The sequence below is a fragment of the Nelumbo nucifera genome, chromosome 5 (assembly GCF_055504915.1).
Source record: "Nelumbo nucifera cultivar China Antique chromosome 5, China Antique-T2T, whole genome shotgun sequence".
In the NCBI taxonomy this organism is placed as follows: Eukaryota; Viridiplantae; Streptophyta; class Magnoliopsida; order Proteales; family Nelumbonaceae; genus Nelumbo; species Nelumbo nucifera.
The window spans coordinates 71611363-71631605 of NC_142653.1; the positions used below are offsets into that span (position 1 = coordinate 71611363).

At 38.9% G+C, this 20243-nt stretch overlaps 1 protein-coding gene across 2 annotated transcripts; it reads left to right on the forward strand.

Annotated features, from left to right (window-relative positions):
* The first annotated feature begins 896 nt into the window (after window positions 1-896).
* On the forward strand, window positions 897-8488 carry LOC104610177 (DNA (cytosine-5)-methyltransferase 1A-like). Of its 2 annotated transcripts, none has more exons than XM_010276677.3 (12): window positions 897-1471; window positions 1691-3194; window positions 3339-4857; window positions 4992-5156; window positions 5921-6125; window positions 6230-6341; window positions 6478-6625; window positions 6725-6922; window positions 7025-7303; window positions 7395-7556; window positions 7749-7967; window positions 8154-8488. In XM_010276677.3, exons 1-12 carry the CDS (start codon window positions 1396-1398, stop codon window positions 8283-8285), a joined length of 4719 nt encoding a protein of 1572 aa, XP_010274979.1. In that variant the 5' UTR covers window positions 897-1395; the 3' UTR covers window positions 8286-8488. The 2 variants fall into 2 exon arrangements, with proteins under 2 accessions (XP_010274979.1, XP_010274981.1); XM_010276679.3 differs by having other exon boundaries at window positions 1186-1319.
* The last annotated feature ends 11755 nt before the right edge of the window (window positions 8489-20243 follow it).

The following is a 20243-nucleotide window of genomic DNA, read 5'->3' on the forward strand; positions in this document are numbered from 1 at the left end:
ATCAATTGTATTATTGTATACATTAAATTTAGATGAAATAAAATTTTTTGATTTTTTTTTTCAATTTGTTGTTTAATTTATTAAGGTGATGTTTGGCATCGATGCCATTTTTTGAGAAAATGGCACCATATAGGTGCCACATAAGAGAAAGCGATGCTTCAAACAACATCCTCTTATTTTGGTACCGTTTTTCTAGAAAAATGTTGCTCCAGACCATGCCTTGGAAATCAAGAAAGTATGGTATGAAGCAACACTAAACCCAATGTTTTATGAGAAAACAATGTGTTGCTGTCGATGGTGCAATGAGGTGGCATCATCTTGGACGTTGGATAATATAGATCAATGTTGAAAGCGTTGCTGCCATCACTGATACCAAACAAAACTAGTGCTGTTTTCTCAAAAAACGCCTATATGGCAACACCGGTTCCAAAGAAAACGGTGTTTACAATTCTACATACCTAACACTAATTTTATGAGAAAACGGTACGATGTTCCCTACACCGATGCGAAACACCTACTAAATGTCCATGTTCTTTTTGTTAATTTTTAAAAAATTTCTATAACTTTTTACTTAACAAAAAATAAACAAAAGAAAAAGTAAAAAATTGAGATGCTTGTGGGGCCTACCTGGCACCAGCCCGCTAGGGCTTGGGCCTAGAGCTGTGTCGGGCATCTCTTTTGGAGGATTTATGTGGAATAGGCACGGCCCACATTCCAACACTAATTCCAAAGAAATTTATAAGAATAGTTTTATATTACAGTCATGTTTCTTGCTGGTTCGAATTTCCTACCCACAGTAACCCTACCCACGTACATTGAGATCTGAATTTCCTACCCACAGAAATTAATGTCGTATTCTGGTGTGTATGAGATCTGAATTCGTTTCTCACATCAATATATTTTGGCTGATTTTTACGAGCACAGGCTCACAGCCTTCGCGTTCTTGTGTGAGAGCTTAGCTCGGAACAGTAAATTATTGTAAGTTGTGAGTTGTGACCCAAAAAGCAACTCGTACTACATATACGATAACAATACGACCATATACGATAGCAAACGACTTCGGTTCTGTCTGAACTCTGAACTCTGAGTCTAAAGTCTAAACCCTACCAGCAATATAGAAGCATAGAACAGAACACCACTATCCAATTTGTCAATTTCTTCTTCCCTCTCTCTCTTTTTATTTCGATTTATTGGCGCTAAACTACTCAACCAAAGTTCCCGCCGTTTTTTCACTTCAAAAGCTCTGCAACAAAAACCCGCCTTCTCCGGGTTCCTCTTCCTTTGTTACAGACTTACACAACACTCTTCACTCGGTTCAGGTCCTCCCTCCCTCCCTCTCTCTCTCTCTCTCTCTCTCTCTCTCTCTCTTGCTTATTCGATTTAGGCCTGTTAAAAATGGGATCGTCGGCAATATTGGATGCCAATCCAACTGCCGTGAAATCGACTACTCCAAAGAATCGAGTGGATTCAGGTAAATAGGTTGTTGTATTTATTTATTGATCATACCACTTGAGGGGTTGTTTTCCCTTTGATCTCTTCGGTATCTCTATTGGTATATTGAATGCGCGAATCCTATTTTGCCTTTTCTTACAAATTTCATATACATTGTTGATTTCAGCCTCTCATCGCTAGAAGGGTCTACTTTATTTGATTCTGGGTTACATATTATTAAATGGTATTTTTGTTTCAGGAATGAAGGACAAGGCCAGAAGCAAATCAAAGCCCGTCATTTCCGATGCTGGTAAAATGGATGTAGATGAAGCAACCAATGTCAACCCAAAAGAAAAGAAGCGTAATGCGTCTGAGAGCAATAAAGAACCTACTGGTTCTCGCAAGATGCCAAAGCGAGCTGCTGCCTGTGCCAATTTCAAGGAGAAATCTATTCGTTTGCCTGAAAAGTGTTCTATCGTTGAATCAAAGAAGGGCCCATTGGTGGAAGAAGAGATAGTAGCGGTGCACCTGACTTCTGGCCCAAATGTTCCTCATCCGAATAGAAGACTTACGGATTTCATTGTACATGATGCAGATGGAGCTTCTCAACCCTTTGAGATGACAGAAGTTGACGAGATGTTCGTCACTGGTGTTATATTGCCTATGGATGGAAGTTCAGACAAAGACAAGGACAAAGGTTTCAGGTGTGAAGGCTTTGGGAGGATAGAGTCGTGGGCAATCTCTGGGTATGAAGAGGGGTCACCTGTAATTTGGATCAGCACTGAGGCTGCAGATTATGAATGTCTTAAACCTGCAAGTTGCTACAAGAAGTTGTATGATCATTTCTTCGAGAAGGCTCGTGCTTGTGTTGAGGTCTTCAAGAAATTATGGAAGCCTTCCGGAGGAAATCCTGACATAAGTCTTGAAGAACTTATTGCTGGGGTCGTTCGTTCAATGAATGGAAGCAAGAACTTCCCTGACATGGTGTCTATCAGGGAATTCGTTGTCTCACAGGGTGAATTTATCCATAACCAACTTGTTGGTTTGGATGAGACATCTGAGAAGAATGATCAGATCTTTACTGGGTTGCCTGTGCTGGTTGCTCTTAGAGATGAGGCTAAGAAAAGGGGGGACTTTGTGCCCTCAAATGCTTCATCATCCGGGGTTCTGAGAATTAAGGATGGGGGAGAGAATTTGAAGGGGTCCAGTTCTTCCACCTGCACGTCAGAGGAAGATGAGGATGAGAAGTTGGCCAGATTGTTGCAGGAAGAAGAGTACTGGCAATCAATAAAGAAGAAAGGGCAGCGCCACAACAATGCTCCAAGCAAGTTCTATATCAAGATCAACGAAGATGAAATAGCAAATGATTATCCTCTACCTGCATATTACAAGACCTCCGTTGAAGAAACAGATGAATATATTGTTTTTGGCAGTGACGTTGAAACGTGTTACCCTGATGAACTTCCTCGGAGTATGCTTCACAACTGGACACTCTATGACTCCGATTCAAGGCTTATTTCTTTGGAGCTGCTCCCAATGAAACCCTGTGCTGAAATTGATGTAACAATCTATGGGTCAGGGATTATGACTACTGATGATGGCAGTGGGTTCTGTCTTGATGATGACCCAACCCAATCTTCTTCAAGTGCTTCAGGAGCCAAAAACGTGGATGGAATTCCAATTTATCTGAGTCCTATTAAAGAATGGATGATTGAGTTTGGATCTTCAATGGTCTTCATAACAATCCGAACAGATTTAGCCTGGTACTGTCTGTCTACTTTCAGTTGTCTTCTTTTTTTGTGGTTCTTGTATCTACAAATCAGCTTGCTTTACACAATTTTGCAGATGGATGTCTAGTCTGTAGTTTGCATGATTGATGCACATGTTTTTCATTTTGTTTATTTCAGGTATAGGCTTGGGAAGCCATCAAAACAGTATGCTCCATGGTATCAGCCAGTTCTGAAAACTGCGAGGCTTGCAATCAGCATTATTACGTTGTTGAAGGAGCAAAGCCGTGTATCACGGCTTTCTTTTGCAGATGTGATCAAAAGAGTGTCAGAGTTTGAGAAAGATCAACGGGCTCATATCTCTTCTAATCTGGCTGCAGTGGAGAGATATGTGGTTGTCCATGGACAGATAATATTGCAACAATTTGCAGAATATCCTGATGAAAAGATCAGGAGGTGTGCTTTTGTAACTGGTCTATCTGATAAAATGGAGCAACGCCACCACACAAAATTGATAGTAAAGAAGAAGTTGGTTTTGAAGAATGAAGCAAATCCAAACCCAAGGGCAAAAATGGCACCCACAATGTCACAGAGGAAGGCAATGCAGGCTACTACGACAAGGTTGATCAACAGAATTTGGGGTGAGTACTATTCCAATTATTTGCCTGAAGATCTAAAGGAAGAAAATAAGTCTGAAGGGAAAGAGGATGAAGAAGTTGAGGAGGAGCAAGAGGAAAATGAAGATGATGATTCTGAAGAGGCCAGAGAGGAAACCGTATTAGTTCGAGAGCAGACCCCAAAACCTCATTCAGCATCCAAGCAAACTAAATCTAGGTCCACTGCCAAGGAAATCAAGTGGGATGGAGATTCAGTTGGTAAAACATGTTCTGGTGAGGTCCTTTATAAACGAGCCATTCTTCATGGAGATGTTATATCTGTGGGGGATGCTGTGGTTCTGGAGGCTGATGATACAGAGGAAATACCTACTATTTATTTTGTGGAGTACATGTTTGAAAAATCAAACTCAAAAAAGATGGTTCATGGGAGGGTAATGAAGAGAGGATCTGAGACTGTTCTTGGAAATGCTGCTAATGAGAGAGAGGTTTTCATGACCAATGGGTGCATGGAATTTGAAATGGGGGATATTAAGCAAACTGTGGTTGTGGATGCCCGCTTGATGCCTTGGGGACATCAACATAGAAAGGATAACATTAATGCTGATAAGGTTGACAGGACAAGAGCAGAAGAAAGGAAAAAGAAAGGGTTACCCATGGAATACTATTGCAAAAGCTTGTATTGGCCTGAGAGAGGTGCCTTCTTTAAACTTCCCTTTGAGACTATGGGTCTTGGATCTGGAATTTGCTACTCTTGCAAAATAAAGGAGGCAGAGAAAGAGAAAGAGATCTTGAAACTTAATTCATCCAAGACTGGATTTATATATAAGGGGACTGAGTACTCTGTTCGTGATTTTGTTTATGTGAGCCCTCATCAATTTGTATCAAGTACAGAGGAGCATGAAACATTCAAGTCTGGGAGAAATGTGGGATTGAAAGCTTATGTTGTTTGTCAGTTTCTGGAGCTTGATGCACCCAAAGGATCCAGCCAAGCTCTCCCAGGGTCTACCAAGGTTAAAGTCAGAAGATTCTTCAGACCAGAGGATGTTTCATCTGAACAAGCATACACTTCTGATGTTAGAGAGGTAATACCAACTTTTCATTTGATTATGTTGCAAAAAACTTTAGATTTGTTTGATATCACATTTGCATGATATTTGATCATAGTTGGAGTTTCTTCTGTCTATAATTCTGATAGTTTCTAATGGTGGATTTTCAGATCTTCTACAGTGAGCAGATTCTTAGTGTGCCTGTTGATACTATACAAGGAAAGTGTGAAGTAAGAAGGAAGTTTGATGTTCCACCTATGAGTGGTCATGCAATCTTTGAGCACATTTTCTTTTGTGAACATCTGTATGACACTGCTAAAGGAACCATCAAACAGGTAATTTGTCTTTAGCTTCTAGTTTTAGACAGTCTTCTGCACGGATTTTTATTTACTACTAGTAGTTGCTGTTGTTGTTGTCATTATTATTATTTATAGTTCTCAAAGTGATGCCTAGGCAACAAGGTGCCCATGGAGGGCAATCTTGCTCATCACTCTAACATATTTTTACATTCCTTGTTTGGGATTATAATAATAAAATAGACATCAAACTAAATTATTCATTTTGTGGGTTTATATACTAGTTTCTTTTTGTTATTTTCTTATTTGTTGGGGTTCAATCAACACACATGTTATGTTGTCTTAAACCCTTGAAAACTTCAAAACCTGAACCAATAAGCAAAGAAAAATGTAAGGTTTTGTCCAATCATTACATTCTTCTTCTCCCACCCTTCTCTTCTTATCCTAGGACAAAAACAAAGGCTAAGCCCCTATATTTACTTAATATACTTTTCTTTTTTCTCGTGAATATGCTGATTTTTTTATGTTTTAATGTAGAATTTCTACTTTTTTTTTCTTTTTTTTTTTTATGAAGATTATAGGTAATTGCTAATAAAAGATGGTTGCTGGTTGCCATAGAACCAGAACCTAAGGAATTACCCTAAGATTCATTATTTTTATGTAAAAAATTTCATTGCCTTGTGATTAGGCAACAATGTCCCTCTCTGTTGCCTAGCCTTCCCTGGGTGCCTTGAAAGCTATTCTGTTGTTGTTATTGTTATTTTCACAATCTCCTTATGATTTTAAATGCTATTTTTTGACAGCTGCCAGCTAATGTTAGAATAGAGTACTCAAAAAGCAAGAGTGCTGATGATGCTGCATCTAGGAAGAGAAAAGGAAAGGCTAAAGAAGGAGAAAGTTGTTTTAATACTGTTGATAACCAACAAGATGCATCCCCAGAAAACCGGTTGGCCACTTTAGATATCTTTGCTGGTTGTGGTGGCTTATCTGAGGGGCTAGAACAATCTGGTAATCTCCTGTCCGGTGCATCTTCAGTCGTCCTAATATTTTCTTGATTGATTTTGTAGCTATATTGGCCAAGTGATTGACTATGCTGCTTTCTATCCATGCAGGTGCCTCAATTACCAAGTGGGCAATTGAATATGAAGAACCTGCAGGAGAAGCATTTACTCTTAACCACCCAAAAGCATTAACTTTCATTTCCAACTGCAATGTAATTCTCAGGTGAGAATCTTGTTCAATTGAAATTTCTTAGAGATCAGATTTGGTTTGGTTTATCTTACTGGACTTGAAGTTGAGAACTATTTCAATCATCTAAGTTCTTAGCTTTTTATTCATCCATAAATGTGCTGTAATGCAGGGCCATAATGGTAAAGTGTGGAGATGCAGATGATTGCATCTTTACTTCTGAGGCTGCTGAATTAGCTGCAGCACTTGATGAGAACAAGCTTAACAATTTGCCACTGCCTGGGCAAGTTGATTTCATCAATGGGGGCCCCCCCTGTCAGGTCTGCATAGCCTTCTTGACTTGATGGATGATTCCCAGGTCATATTCAGTTAACATTACATCATAAATTTATGTAACTCAAGGTCTAGTTTCTTTGCAGGGTTTCTCTGGAATGAATAGGTTTAATCAGAGCACCTGGAGCAAAGTTCAATGTGAGATGATCCTATCATTCTTATCATTTGCAGACTATTTTCGGCCAAAGTACTTTTTGCTTGAGAATGTGAGGAACTTTGTATCTTTCAACAAAGGACAGACATTCCGTTTAACTTTAGCTTCACTCCTTGAAATGGGTTATCAGGTAGGTGCAAATCTAATGCTAAGTATTTCAAGATGATATATTTTGTGAAGTCTCGTGTTGGGCATCTCTCAGAAGTTTTTCAAGGGCTTTATTTGTGTTTAGGTGAGGTTTGGTGTCTTGGAAGCTGGTGCCTTTGGCATTTCTCAGTCTCGGAAACGAGCTTTCATCTGGGGAGCCTCTCCAGAAGAGACACTCCCTGAATGGCCTGTGCCTATGCATGTGTTTTCAGGTCCGGATCTGAAAATTACATTGCCTGATGATGTGCAGTATGCTGCAGTTCGGAGTACTGCTACTGGAGCCCCTTTCCGTGCAATAACCGTCAGAGATACAATTGGGGATCTCCCAGCAGTTGATAATGGTGCATCTACAACAACAATGGCGGTGGGTTTCTTCTCCACTGTGATAATCATGTAACTTACATGTTGATCCAAATTTCATATTTCATGCTCTCTTTTTCTTTTATATGTCACAGTATTCCGGTCAACCTGTATCATGGTTTCAAAAGCAAATTCGAGGGAACATGGTGACCTTGCATGATCACATATCAAAAGAAATGAATGAACTGAATCTTATCCGTTGTCGTAAAATTCCAAAGCGCCCAGGTGCTGATTGGCATGACCTCCCAGATGAAAAGGTGTGTAATCTTGCAACTGCTGTTACAGTCTTTTAGACCTATTGGGATCCTGATGTGTGTCTGTATCTTTTTCTTTCTTTTTTTATCTTATCATTTTTTTTTGGGGGGGGGGGGTTGTGGGAAAATTGAGGATCCTGATCTAATAAGCTAGTTGCTCCACTATAGTCATCAATTTCACTTAATGAAATGCAGGTGAAGCTGTCTACTGGACAAGTGGTTGATTTAATACCATGGTGTCTACCAAACACAGCTAAGAGGCACAATCAATGGAAGGGCCTATTTGGGAGGTTGGATTGGGAAGGGAACTTTCCAACTTCCATCACAGATCCACAACCTATGGGCAAGGTGGGGATGTGCTTTCACCCTGATCAGGACAGGATAGTTACAGTTCGAGAGTGTGCACGGTCACAAGTAAGTTATTACTTATTTCATTCTAATCAGTATCATTACTCAGTCAAACAATATATTTCCTACAAACCAAATATTAACAACTTAATAGAGTAGTGCAAATTCATCAGCCATATTAATTCTATATTCTTGGCAAAAAGATTGATATATCACTTGTCTGTGGGTTTGTGTCATTGTGTGTGGCTGCAGGGTTTCCCGGATAGCTATCAATTTGCTGGTAACATTCAACACAAGCATAGACAAATTGGAAATGCTGTCCCTCCACCTTTGGCATTTGCATTGGGGAGGAAACTGAAGGAAGCCCTGAAGCAGAGACAGTAAACATTTCCTTTTCCATTTTATGGTTATATTCAGCATTGATAGGAAATGGTTTTTCTTTATTTCCTATCATATTCAGCCTTTATGAATGTGATTATTCATCATTGCCAACCATATTCCAAGCTAATTTGGTATTGAGTTAGCTTGTATGGTTTTGTAATTGGAATTTGTACAAGAACTTAGTAATTTAGTCTTTTATTAGCCAAGCTGTATCTCATTTTTCTGGCATAGTTTTGTTTGATCAAAGATCAGCAGCTGATTTGTCCTTTCTCTTCTACTATGGTTCATGCATTCTTCCTTACACACGAATTAAGTTCTAAGTTACAGAGCATGCTAAGAAAGCCCCAACTCTAAACCAAATAAGGGCATTATTAGCAGCTGTGCTCAAGCTATTGTGCTAATGCGCAGCAGTGCAAGTAGAGTTTAGATGGAAAGCTGTTGTTACTTAGAGTCTGCATTTGTTTTGAATCTTGCTAACAACAACAATTTTCTTTTGACTGATGGTGAGTTTATTGGGTATTTGATCCATGAATATTGTAAATTCATATAGTTGACACTATGGCCCTGTTTGCTTTTTGGGAAGTTACTTACCTTGGTAAATGCACTTGGGTAAATATTTCATAGGAAACACTTACCTGGGTAAGTGCATTTGTCCATGTTCTTTTACTTCCCAAGTAAACAAAACAATGACTGTTTTACCCATAAAAATCCATTACTGAAAGGGGCAATTTAGTCCCATCAAAGTGTTGGCAATTTTCTTCCTAGGTGGGAAAGTTGCCCATTTGTGAGATGGGTAAGCGATACTTAGGGAAAAATAAATTTTCTATGGGCCCCCACATAAATATGAAAAAAGCAATGTTCAAAGAACCTGAGAAGGGAGAGGTTCATGGGTTAGAGGTTTGATTGGGGTTGAATCGGAGGTTGAACTGTGATGATGTGGCATATACATATATACAAGTCATAAGTTTTATATATAATATATTTTACAACATTTAATATATTTAAATATAGTGGATGAATGGTAAGCTTAATTTTTAAAACAAATGACTAGGGTTCAAGACTTTTAATTTACATTTTAAAATATGTGCTTAATAATATAATCTGTACAATGGTCATTAATTAGTATAAGAAGTGGATTAGTGGTAATTAAGTAATCTATGAAAATAAGCGGTCTCGGGTTCAAATCTTGTTAATAACATTTTAAAATTTCACTTATGAACTTAGGTGGTTTCATGAAATCAGGACTGGTTCATCGGTTTTTGGTTTAAACTGGCCAGTCAGCCAATTTTTATTGGGTTTTGAGCAATTCTGGTTATTGGGGTGTAATCGAATCAGTCAATGCCTTGGGTCATGGTTCAATTGGTTTGATTGGCTGGTTTGGTCTGGTTTTCTAAACATTGAAAAAAAGAACATGGGTATCTTGGTTAATGAGAATCAAAATCCCATTGGCCAAATTTTCCCTCAAAATCCAAAAAATGAATGGGCTTTACAATAAATGTGACATTTACCATTGGATATTTGAGTTAAATTTCCCTTCCAAGTGCCTAAGTGGTGGGTGTTAAATCAAGTAGCAACATGAAAAAAAAGTTTTATATCCTGATTACATCTCAATTAGTGGAGTGTTGGGAATGGCACTTCATGGAATGAATAAGCATAAACTTGTGGATGTCAGGGTTCAAAATATTGCAATGAGAGGGAGGTGATTTCAGTTGTTGCATATGTTACATTAAAATACCTAATTAAAAAAGTTTCTCTATAGCATATCAAGAGTATTGATACTTTAAACTTTGGATGTTTATAGCAATAAGAAAAATAAGCTCAAGTAATGCCAATTTTGGATATTTTTATGGATCCCATATGCTAGAGGTGCTTGTTACCAAGAAAAGGTGCAAGTTGGGTTGGGTTAGCAAAGGTTGAGTTCAACACTAACCTAAGGTGTTGAACCCCTGACCCTAATCCTAACCCTAACCCAATTCAATCTAAGGCCACATTTGGTTTGCATGAATAGGGCTATGGAATCAGAATCCGAATGGACTATTCTGATTTCAATTATTTGGTTGGGTAGAATGGGAATCCCATTCCCATTTCTGCTGGATTGGCATTCCCCCATTTGAGGGAATGGCCATTCCCTGCCCCTCCCTTGGGAATGAAATCCCATTCCAGTTGATTCCAATTCCCATTTTCATTCTTGTTTGAACCCAACAAATTATGGGAATAAACCATTATGATTCCAAAGGATTTCGACTCTGACTCTGAACCAAACGGATCCTAAAATTTTTCAGACCCATTATTTGTGGAGCTTTTCTAATATGTTGAAAGAACTTAGTGGTTGATGCATTGGCATTAGGAGAAATGTCTCTTACAAGGTAAAATTGTAAATTTCTAATTATATTATGTTGTGAAGACTCAAAGATATGAAAATGCTTGAATACACTAGGGGAATTCTCACAAATCCTACATATACATTAAAAATAATAAATTTAATGTTGAAATAACTATGAATGAGGTATCAATATATAAAAAATGCATATTTAATAATTTATATTTAGAAATGCATTGCAATCAACATAGCAAGACATGTAGTTTATAAATATGGTGATAATGCATCAATTAAGAGTCCAAGAAACAAGCTATATAGATTTTTACAAATTACTATATAAATAAAGCCATTAATATTTTTACTATTTATTTAAGTCATTATTAATGAATAACTAGAGAAATGTATAATTAATTTAAAAATATATTAAATTCAGGACATGTTTCAAAATATTGGTATCATATATCGAATCAAGAAGCTTCGAAACATGGTTAAAAGTAACAATACAATACACTCCGTACTGGGTGTATATATAAGATTTTAACTATTCCAAAGAATGTTTTAAAATATGTATATATAATGTTATAAAGACATATTTTATCAATAAATAATATATAATTATGTTCTACATGTAATATATGTATTATTTTATATTTAATTTAGTTTTCATTTTTAATTTATAAAAATATAAAAAATTGCAATTTGAGGCCAAAGGGAGTTTTTTTTTGTGAAAATAGAGGGCCAAGGCGCCTATGTTATCTTGGGATGCATAGATCTTGAAAAGTTACCCAAAATAAAAAAAAGATTACTCCAATTGGGCATCAGAGTGCAAAGTTATGGCCTTTGAAAGTTTGCATACATGTTTAGTGTGTAACCTGTGACTCGGTCATTGGGTCAACGGTCCAATCGCTTGGGTTGGATGGTTTTTTGACATGATAAATGGTTTTGACCAATTTTTAGATTTTATTAAAATTGGACCCAAAATCATGACCGAGTGACGGTTTGAATGGTTCAACTGATCAAGTCAATGGTGGATTGAAAACACTGATTCCAAACTCTAATCTATAATGTGACAAACCTACATACAAAAATTTTGTCGAGCTGAAACTCTTTGCATATTTGTAGTATCCATACTTTGACCATGCTTGGGAATGGATATGTATCGCAATATACTTTGAATGCACATGAACATGTTGGAAAGATATAAACCACTTGGAAGCTATAGAAGAAATTACCACAAATGCTATAAATTCACTAATAACACTAAATGTAAGGTTAAATAATTACAATTAATGTATAAATACATAAGAAATGTATACTTTAATTGTTTATATGAAGAAAAACATTTCAATTTATATAATAGGACAAATTGCTACTGTACAACTTTAATGATAATGTATCAATCAAGAGCTCAAGAGACATACTATATAAACTTTTATAAATTACTCCATGCATAAAGTTATTGTATATTATTATTTATTTAAGTTAAATTAACTAATAATTGCATAGATATATAATTAATTTAATAAACATTAGGTTCATAATAATATAAATGATCCAAGACACATTCACAAGGCTTTAAAAACTGACCCGAAAACGGAATCGTTCTAGCTACTGATTTCTAGGTCATCAGTTTGAATGTCCGGGTTGAACGATCCGAACAGTTTACATTAGGGCAAATATTTATATGAGAAAGGAGAACTGGAGAAGAGATTGTTGTTGACTGAGAAAGAAAAAAAAAGAAAGAAGAAAAGAAGGAAAGAAAGAAAGGAAGGAGAAAGGAAAAAAAGAAAAGGAGAGGAAGGAAAGGAAAGGAAGGAGGAGGTAAGAAGAAGGAAGAGGAGGATGATTTGACTCTCACCGGCGACGATAATGGTGACAGCGACGGTGAGGGGTGGTAACAGATGCAGATCTGAGATATGAGTTCTCGGATCTTAGATCTGATACCGAATTCTTTGCAACGTCTGTAGTCTTCTTCTTCTTCTTCTCTCTCTCTCTCTCTCTCTCTCTCTCTCTCTCTTTGTGTTGGATCTCAGATTCTCAGTTTCTCCCCTATCTACAACTTTCTTAAACTACGAACCGCTATCTAGGTCAAACAATTTGATTGTTCGACCGCCCAGGTCAGCAGTTTTCTGACAAAATCAACATTTTTTGACCTAGGAACGGGTTAGGGGTGAAACAGAACCGGTTGTTTGGACGGTTTTCGAGCCGAATGGTCTGAATGTTCGGGTCAACGATGCTTCAAAAACATTGCACAATCATATGCAACTATTATATTTTCATTTTAAAGTTAATTATTTTCTATTTTATTATTTTACTTTTATATATTAAAAATAAGTCAAATTAATCATAAATCATTAAATAATTTGTAAATAAAATTGTTATTTTTGTATTCATTATTTATTGTAATATTAATTATATATATTCTTAGTTTAAAAAATATATCAAATCCATTATAATTTCTAAAACACATACCATATGCAAATTCATAAATTTGAAATGTAAAAGCACAACAATTAATAGGGCATTAAAACAATTAAATGCACAATTAATAAACATTTAAACTAGAATTTCAAAAGCATGCTTTTTATCATTTGATACGAACCAATAGAGACTGATACGATTGATATGTATTGGTCAATACCAAACAATATAGGCCATACATATGGGCATGGGAGGAATGATGTTAAATGATTTAAGTGAAGAGTCCAGTATGAAGGTACTAAGGGTATAAATGATTTCATTAGTGAAATTGATAAGTGTGTCATTGAAGAGCAGAATAAATCCATCTAGGAGTGCAAATGGATCAGATCATGATTCGATCCAATTCGAGATCCAATCCTATTTGGTCGAATTCGGATCATCCCTGTTCGGATCGGATTCAAATCACCCTTTTCCGATCCGATATATATTATATATTTATAAAAATAAATATAATACATATATATGCTATTAATTTATTTATAAATTTGTTATATTATTTATTTTTTTTATAAAAATCATGTATATATGTGATGAAAATAATTAAAAAATACTTGTATTTTTTGTTTTACTTTATTTAAATTAGTATATTTTATTTTTCTTTTAATAATTTATTAATTTTTAAAGAAAACAAGTTGGATCGGGTCAGATCCGAAGATCTGGCTTACTGATAGGATTCAAACTCAAATCGACTCCTATCAGACTGGATCGGATCTGACATGAATAATGTCAGATTGGATTTGAATATACCTTCATTTGAATCCGATCCAATCCGTTTGCATCCCTAAATCCATCATTAAGAAGGTTATTGATACGGAGATTTTTGATGCCCTTCAATCCATAAAAGATCTTAAGGCCCATAGTCCAGATGGCCTAAATGCCCTATTTTTTTTTAATTTGGAATACTATCAAAGAATCCTTCTATGAGGTCATCAAAGCCTTCTTTCATTGAGGGAAATTGTGTTGGATTCTTAACAAAACTTTTATAACTCTCATCCCAAAAAAATGAGAATATAGAAACTATCAACAATTATAGACCTATAAGTTTGTGCAATGTTATTTTTAAAGAGGCTAGCAAAGTTCCTAAAAGTTTTTCAAAGTTCCTCTTTTATTACTCAAAGTAAGTGGCCAGTTCCGGGTGAGTTACACTTCCTCTTTATTACTCTCATTCCAAAATGCAAAGTTCCTAAAAGTTTTGCAGATTTTTGCCGCATAAGCCTAGGTAATTTTTGCTACAAAATTATTGCCAAGGTGGTTACTAAGAGGCTAGCAAATATTTTACCTAAACTGATTTCACAAGAACGGGGGGCTTTTATACAGGGACGGAATATCATGGATAATGTGGCCTTGGTGCAGGAACTAGTTAATCATATTGATAGGAAGGTGGTAGGGGGAATATTGTGCTGAAAATAGACATGGCGAAAGCCTATGATCGACTGAATTGGTCCTTTCTCTTTGCTGTTTTGGGAAGGTTCGGTTTCAGTGAAACATGGATTGGTTTGGTTAAGAAAATATTTAATAACTGTTGGTTTTCAGTTCTGTGGAATTGAGGAGTTGTAGGATACTTTTAGTCCACAACAGGGTTGCGCCAAGGGGACCCTCTGTCTCCTTATCTGTTTATCATTGCAGAGGAAGTCTTAAACAAAAAATCTATCTAAGTTGGGTGAGGATCATCCTACAGGTGTTTATGCTACTCATAGGGGTTGTTCGGTTATTACTCATAGTTTTTATGCCGATGACACCATTATCTTCACTCGGGGATCCAAGCAAGTGCTAGAGAAAGTCATGGAAGTCATCCAGAGATATGAAAAATGTTCGGGTCAATTGGTGAATAAGGCAAAGAGTTGTTTCTTCACTTTAGCAAAGGATCTCATAGCAGAATCTAGATTATCACCTTAGCTACAGGTTATCTGCATAAGAAACTATCTTTCATTGGTCTTGGTATTCCAATTGGTAAGGGTAGAGTGAAAGCAGAAGCTTTAGATGGTGTAGTGCAAAAAGTGGTCGCCAAAATTTCTGGGTGGAAAGGGAAATTGATTTCAATAGGAGGTAAGGTTGTTTTACTCATACATGTCTTAAACAGTATCCCTATCTATTTGATGTCAGAAGTGGCAACGCCGAAAAATGTTATTAGACGTCTGGAATAGTTGATGAAAGGCTTCTTATGGACCAATTCTGACTCAACCAATCAGCACCATTGGGTTGCTTGGAAAAAAATTGTGAGACCTTTCTCTGAAGGAGGCCTCCAAATTAAGAGTTTATATAATGTTCATAAATCTCTTCGGATGAAGGCTCTATGGCAGGTGCTTTTTCACAACTCTCTATGGGCTGATTTCTTTAGAGCTAAGGTACTGAAACATGGTCATTTTTATACAACCATCCCTCCTTGCTACGCTTCACGTACTTGGAAGGTAAACATAGATCTAAGAGGTGATTTAGTTCATCTTTCGAGGTGGATGGTGAGTAGGGGAGAAATCATTTTTTGGCTTGGTAAGTGGACTATGGATGGCCCCTTGATTGATAAAGTCATTCAGCATGAAGAGCTAAATTTGCAACTGAGGATTTGTGATGCCTTTGATGAAGACGGGGCTTAGTGCCTAGATCAGTTTCATGGTTTATAGAGGAGGATGTTCTAAATAGCATTCAGGGGTCTGGTGTGAGGCTCTCTATCTGCCACGACAAAATTGTTTGGCTAGCTGAGGCGAAGGGGGAGTTTTCTGTAAAATCGGCTTGGCCTTTATATAGGACTGCCTGTAGGTATGTATAGCTCAATTGGACCCTCAAAGAGTAATTAGACACCAAGAATAACACCGCAGAAACACTTACAAGTAGCCTACAGTCAACCCCCACACTGCGATAAACTTACGGTTCATCGTCACCGCCGTGATGAACCCACAACATGATAAGCAGAACCGCGATAAATCCGCGGACCATCAAGTCTGTTGAGCACCTGAACTGGAACAAGCTTTAGAAAGATTCACCCAAAAGGCCCAAGCACACTTAAGTATGCGACGAAGTTACACCCACCGCGACGTGCGATGAACCCATAGTTTGTGAACCCGCTTCGAACGACAAGTCAGAGAGAGTAGTGTGGTCTCGGCCTACGTGTGTCCAGACACACGCAAGCTCATGATAGCAAAGCTCTCCGCGAATTGCCATGAGGCATTGACAAATACCGTCCTTCGAATAGTGGCATCATCTTCGCCACGTAGGACTAGTTGCGTTGCGTAAAAAGGTAGAAACAAATGTGAGTGAGGAGAGATCTTAAGGATAAGGAAAGCCAGTCCATGGGAAGATCTTCATGATACACGTGGCGAAACCCTAGTAGCGCATCCAATGATTGCTAGCGAACAATATACTCCCTTCTCCGATACGGAGTGAAGATCCTTATCTCCTACCTTTAAGGATTTAAGGATCTTCTTCATAATAGAGGGTCCTCCTCACGTTAGACATCACTGAATCTCAAGCATTCCGCTATTGATACCCTAGAATTCTTGCAACCCTCTCATTTTTTCCGAATCTTTTACCAAAAAAGGCCTTTGCTCCCCTTGGAGGCTCTCCTTTGTCATTTCAAAGAGACCGCCCTTCAACTTAGCCTTACACCTCAGTCCTACAGTAGAATCTCTGGTTAAACTTTGATCACGAAGGATGGCCTCAAGAAGAATCAACCTCTTTACCATCCCCGAGGAACAGAGTAATGCTTTAGAAGATACCAACCCCAGAGTGGAGAATTAGCCTAAGATGGAAACGCCCATCCATGCCAACATTGAGATCTTGTCAAACAAGGTCTATGTGTTCGAGGCTTCCCTTCCACTTTTCGAAGAGCGGTTCAAGAAAATCGAAGAAAATATAGAGGAAACAAGGAGCACCCTCTAGATTCTGATTAACCGATCGGCCCAGGTTGAACAGACACCCGCTGCCACCATCTTGGGTGTCCCGTGTTCTAATCCCACTCCCAGTCGCCAGACCTCTAGCGCCATACCCACCTCCCTGGCATCCCAGAGTAGCATCACAAGGCCAATCCGGCCCCGTCTCAGGCAGGCTCTGTACCCGCTCATCAGTTTCGCACTTTCCTTGGCGCCGACCCAATATCAGAAGTTCCGCTTAGCAGAGACGAATTGAAGGAATATGTCCAAGGTTTGGTGGTCGAGAGTCATAATTGGGTCTATGATTCAGTAGTCTTACAGAAGCCTTATTCCGACCGTATCCTGTACAAGCCCTATCCTACCGGGTACACCTCTCCCCAATAATGGCCACCGTATGATGGGTAGAGGGGCAGCCTGCAGGAACATATTAGTAAGTTTGAAGACTCCCTCAGTCCTTTTGCTCTTGATGGGGACCTTAAAGCACGAGAGTTCTTGAAGTCGCTGACCTGCCTGACATACACGTGGTTCATAAGCCTCACCCCCGGGAGTATCGACTCGTGGGGTGAGTTGGCCAAGAAGTTCTCGTCGAAGTGGTTCACTCTAGAAAGGAAGCTAACAATGGCCAACATGCGAAATTTGGAACAGGGGCCAGGAGAAGACCTTCTTGCTTACGTCTTGAGATTCCAAAAGCTCACCCATTCCGTCTTCGACGAACATGCTACCAAGAAGAGCTTTGTCGAAAACGTCAAAGCAGGGTACACACCCTACATATCGGATTGACATCGAAAACGTTGAAGTAGAGACCTTCAGCTAGCTATGGAAATGCATAGAAAGGACGACACGAGCGTAAAGGGTGCGACCTCGTACAACAGAGAAGAGGCATATGCGGTCGACAGGAGGCTAAGAAATAATGGAGGAACCAGACAAGGACCATACTAGAGAGGCAACACCCAAGGAATAAGAGATGCACTACCTCCCCCCTTTCCCTATACCAGGGAGGAGGTAATTATGATCATGAACAAATTAGTAGAGGACAGAGTCATTAGCTTGCCACCGCCACCTCCGGGAGTAGATCTGGAGAAAGACAAGCGTGGCGGTAGGTGGTGTAATTACCACCAGACACCGCATCATGAATTGATGGATTACTTCAGCCTCAGGAGGATATTTGCATAGAAAGTGGAACTTGACTAGTTCGTGACAAAAGAGCCGGCCCGTGTGGAAACTGATCCCCCTACTAGCACATGCCCGAGGAGATAGCGTCAATGTAGTCAGGGCAACTAGACTGCACTAAGCTGACGCGCTGATAGAGAGACTAGAGCGAAGCGAAGAAATGTGCCAGTTCTTCATTAAGCAGGGAACCAACACGATAACACAAAAATTGGCCATCAGGGCACTGACAGAAGTGTTCCGATACCCCTTACAACCGTATAGCCATGACCAAAGTAGCGTGGAGTTCACAATAGATGATATGCTAGCGACCAATCCCCTTCACAACCAGCCTCTATATATCATGGCAAAGATAGGAGGGTATGACATGCGGAGGTCAATGGTCGACCCCGGAAGCTCCGTAAACCTCATCCCGACCCACACACTAGAGTTGATGGGTATCCGAAAGGAAGACATCAAGGGGCTTCCGTTAGAAGTAATGGATTTCAATGGTAACCCGTCAACCATTGAAGGATCCATAGAGCGTTAGGTTGCGATCGAACCATTTAGCATAACGCAAGAGTTCCAAGTAGTTCAAGGGAAAACTTCTTACCACGCACTTTTGGGATGACCACTGATACACGATCTGGCCCTTGTCCCTTCAACATATCACCAATGCATCGAGGCCAGATACCGAGGGAGGTCAATAAGGATCCCGACCACCAGGGCCCCGTTCGACAAGTCTGAAACACAACTCCAAGATGCCATCTACTTCACAGAGTGGCGAGACCAAGATAGCCAAAGTAGAGGGGACAAAACTACCACATCCGCCTAAGAGCGAACCCGTAGGGATGTCAGAGCGACGAAAGAGAAGTAGATGCGTGCGAATGATGGGAGACGACAGGAAGAGTATTATACCATTATCGAGGACCACAAGAGCGATGAACCTCCCGCGACTAAAAAGGCCATCCCTAAAGGTAATTGCTTGACATGGCCTGATTGCAATATGTATCAAGTGTGGAATCTATTTCTCAATTTTTTTCTCTATCTCTGATGTTTTCGAAAAATATATATTTGTCAAAGAAATCATTGCATTTTCTAACTAAAGATTCCAATTAATGTTTCAAGCAACACTATTTCACCACGCCGCAAAGCGATATTGCTACGATCATGCCATCGAACGATGGTTCAACCACTGAATTGGGCACAAAGGTACAACATTCAGACCACATACATATGAAAATATAAAATACCTAAGACTCGAGACAAATGACAATTAAAAAACCTCAGGAACCGAAAGAAGACACATTAGAATATTGTGATGAAGTTAGGACACCTACAAAGTGCATGACGGACTCCATCGACACAGTTGAAGAACCGTTAGAAGGAATCAACCTAGTAGTCGATGGATCTGACAAAAGACCCTTGTACATGTCCGCCAAATTGGCAACAAAGGACATGGAGAAACTAATCGCACTTCTAGAAGGTAAAGGAACACCTTATCGCAAAATCCCAAAACCTAGAGCTAGCCTAACTCATGTTCTCCTCACAGAGTTTTAGGATGTATTTGCTTGGTCATACAACTAGATGCTAGGACTCAACCTAGAGCTCGTCCGCCCCTCTCTTCGTATAGACCCAAAATTTCGGCGGTGAAGCAACTGCAAAGGATCTTTAAGCTAGAGGTGACACTGAAGATCAAGGAGGAAGTAGAGTGGCTTCTGAAAGTAGGTTTGATCAAGCCCATAGCACACTCCCGGTGGTTAGCCAATGTGGTTCTAGTAAAGAAGAAAAATAGACAGCTATGGTTAGTGTCTCCCACCCAACTCTTTAGCGATAACACAATACCCCGATATTGACCCCACCAGCAGATGTTGTGTCGACTTTAGGGACCTAAACAAGGCCTGCCCAAAGGATGAGTTCCCCCTCCCTAATATGGAAATGTTGATAGATTCGACGGTGGGGCACAAACTTTTCTCTTTCCTAGATGCTTACAATGGGTACAACCAAATCTTCATGGACCCCACGGACGCGCCTCATACAACCTTCAGGACGCCTATAGGGAATTTCTACTATTCAGCAAAACATTGTACAAAATAGGGGATCGACCCCAGCACTATCAATTACAAATATAAAACATCACTTGATCCACTC

Coding starts and splice junctions, on each gene's coding strand:
- LOC104610177 (XM_010276677.3), top strand. CDS start 1,396: ATGGGATCGTCGGCAATATTGGATGCCAATCCAACTGCCGTGAAATCG. Junction 5,157..5,920: donor CTAAAGGAACCATCAAACAG/GTAATTTGTCTT, acceptor ATTTTTTGACAG/CTGCCAGCTAATGTTAGAAT. Junction 6,342..6,477: donor AACTGCAATGTAATTCTCAG/GTGAGAATCTTG, acceptor GCTGTAATGCAG/GGCCATAATGGTAAAGTGTG.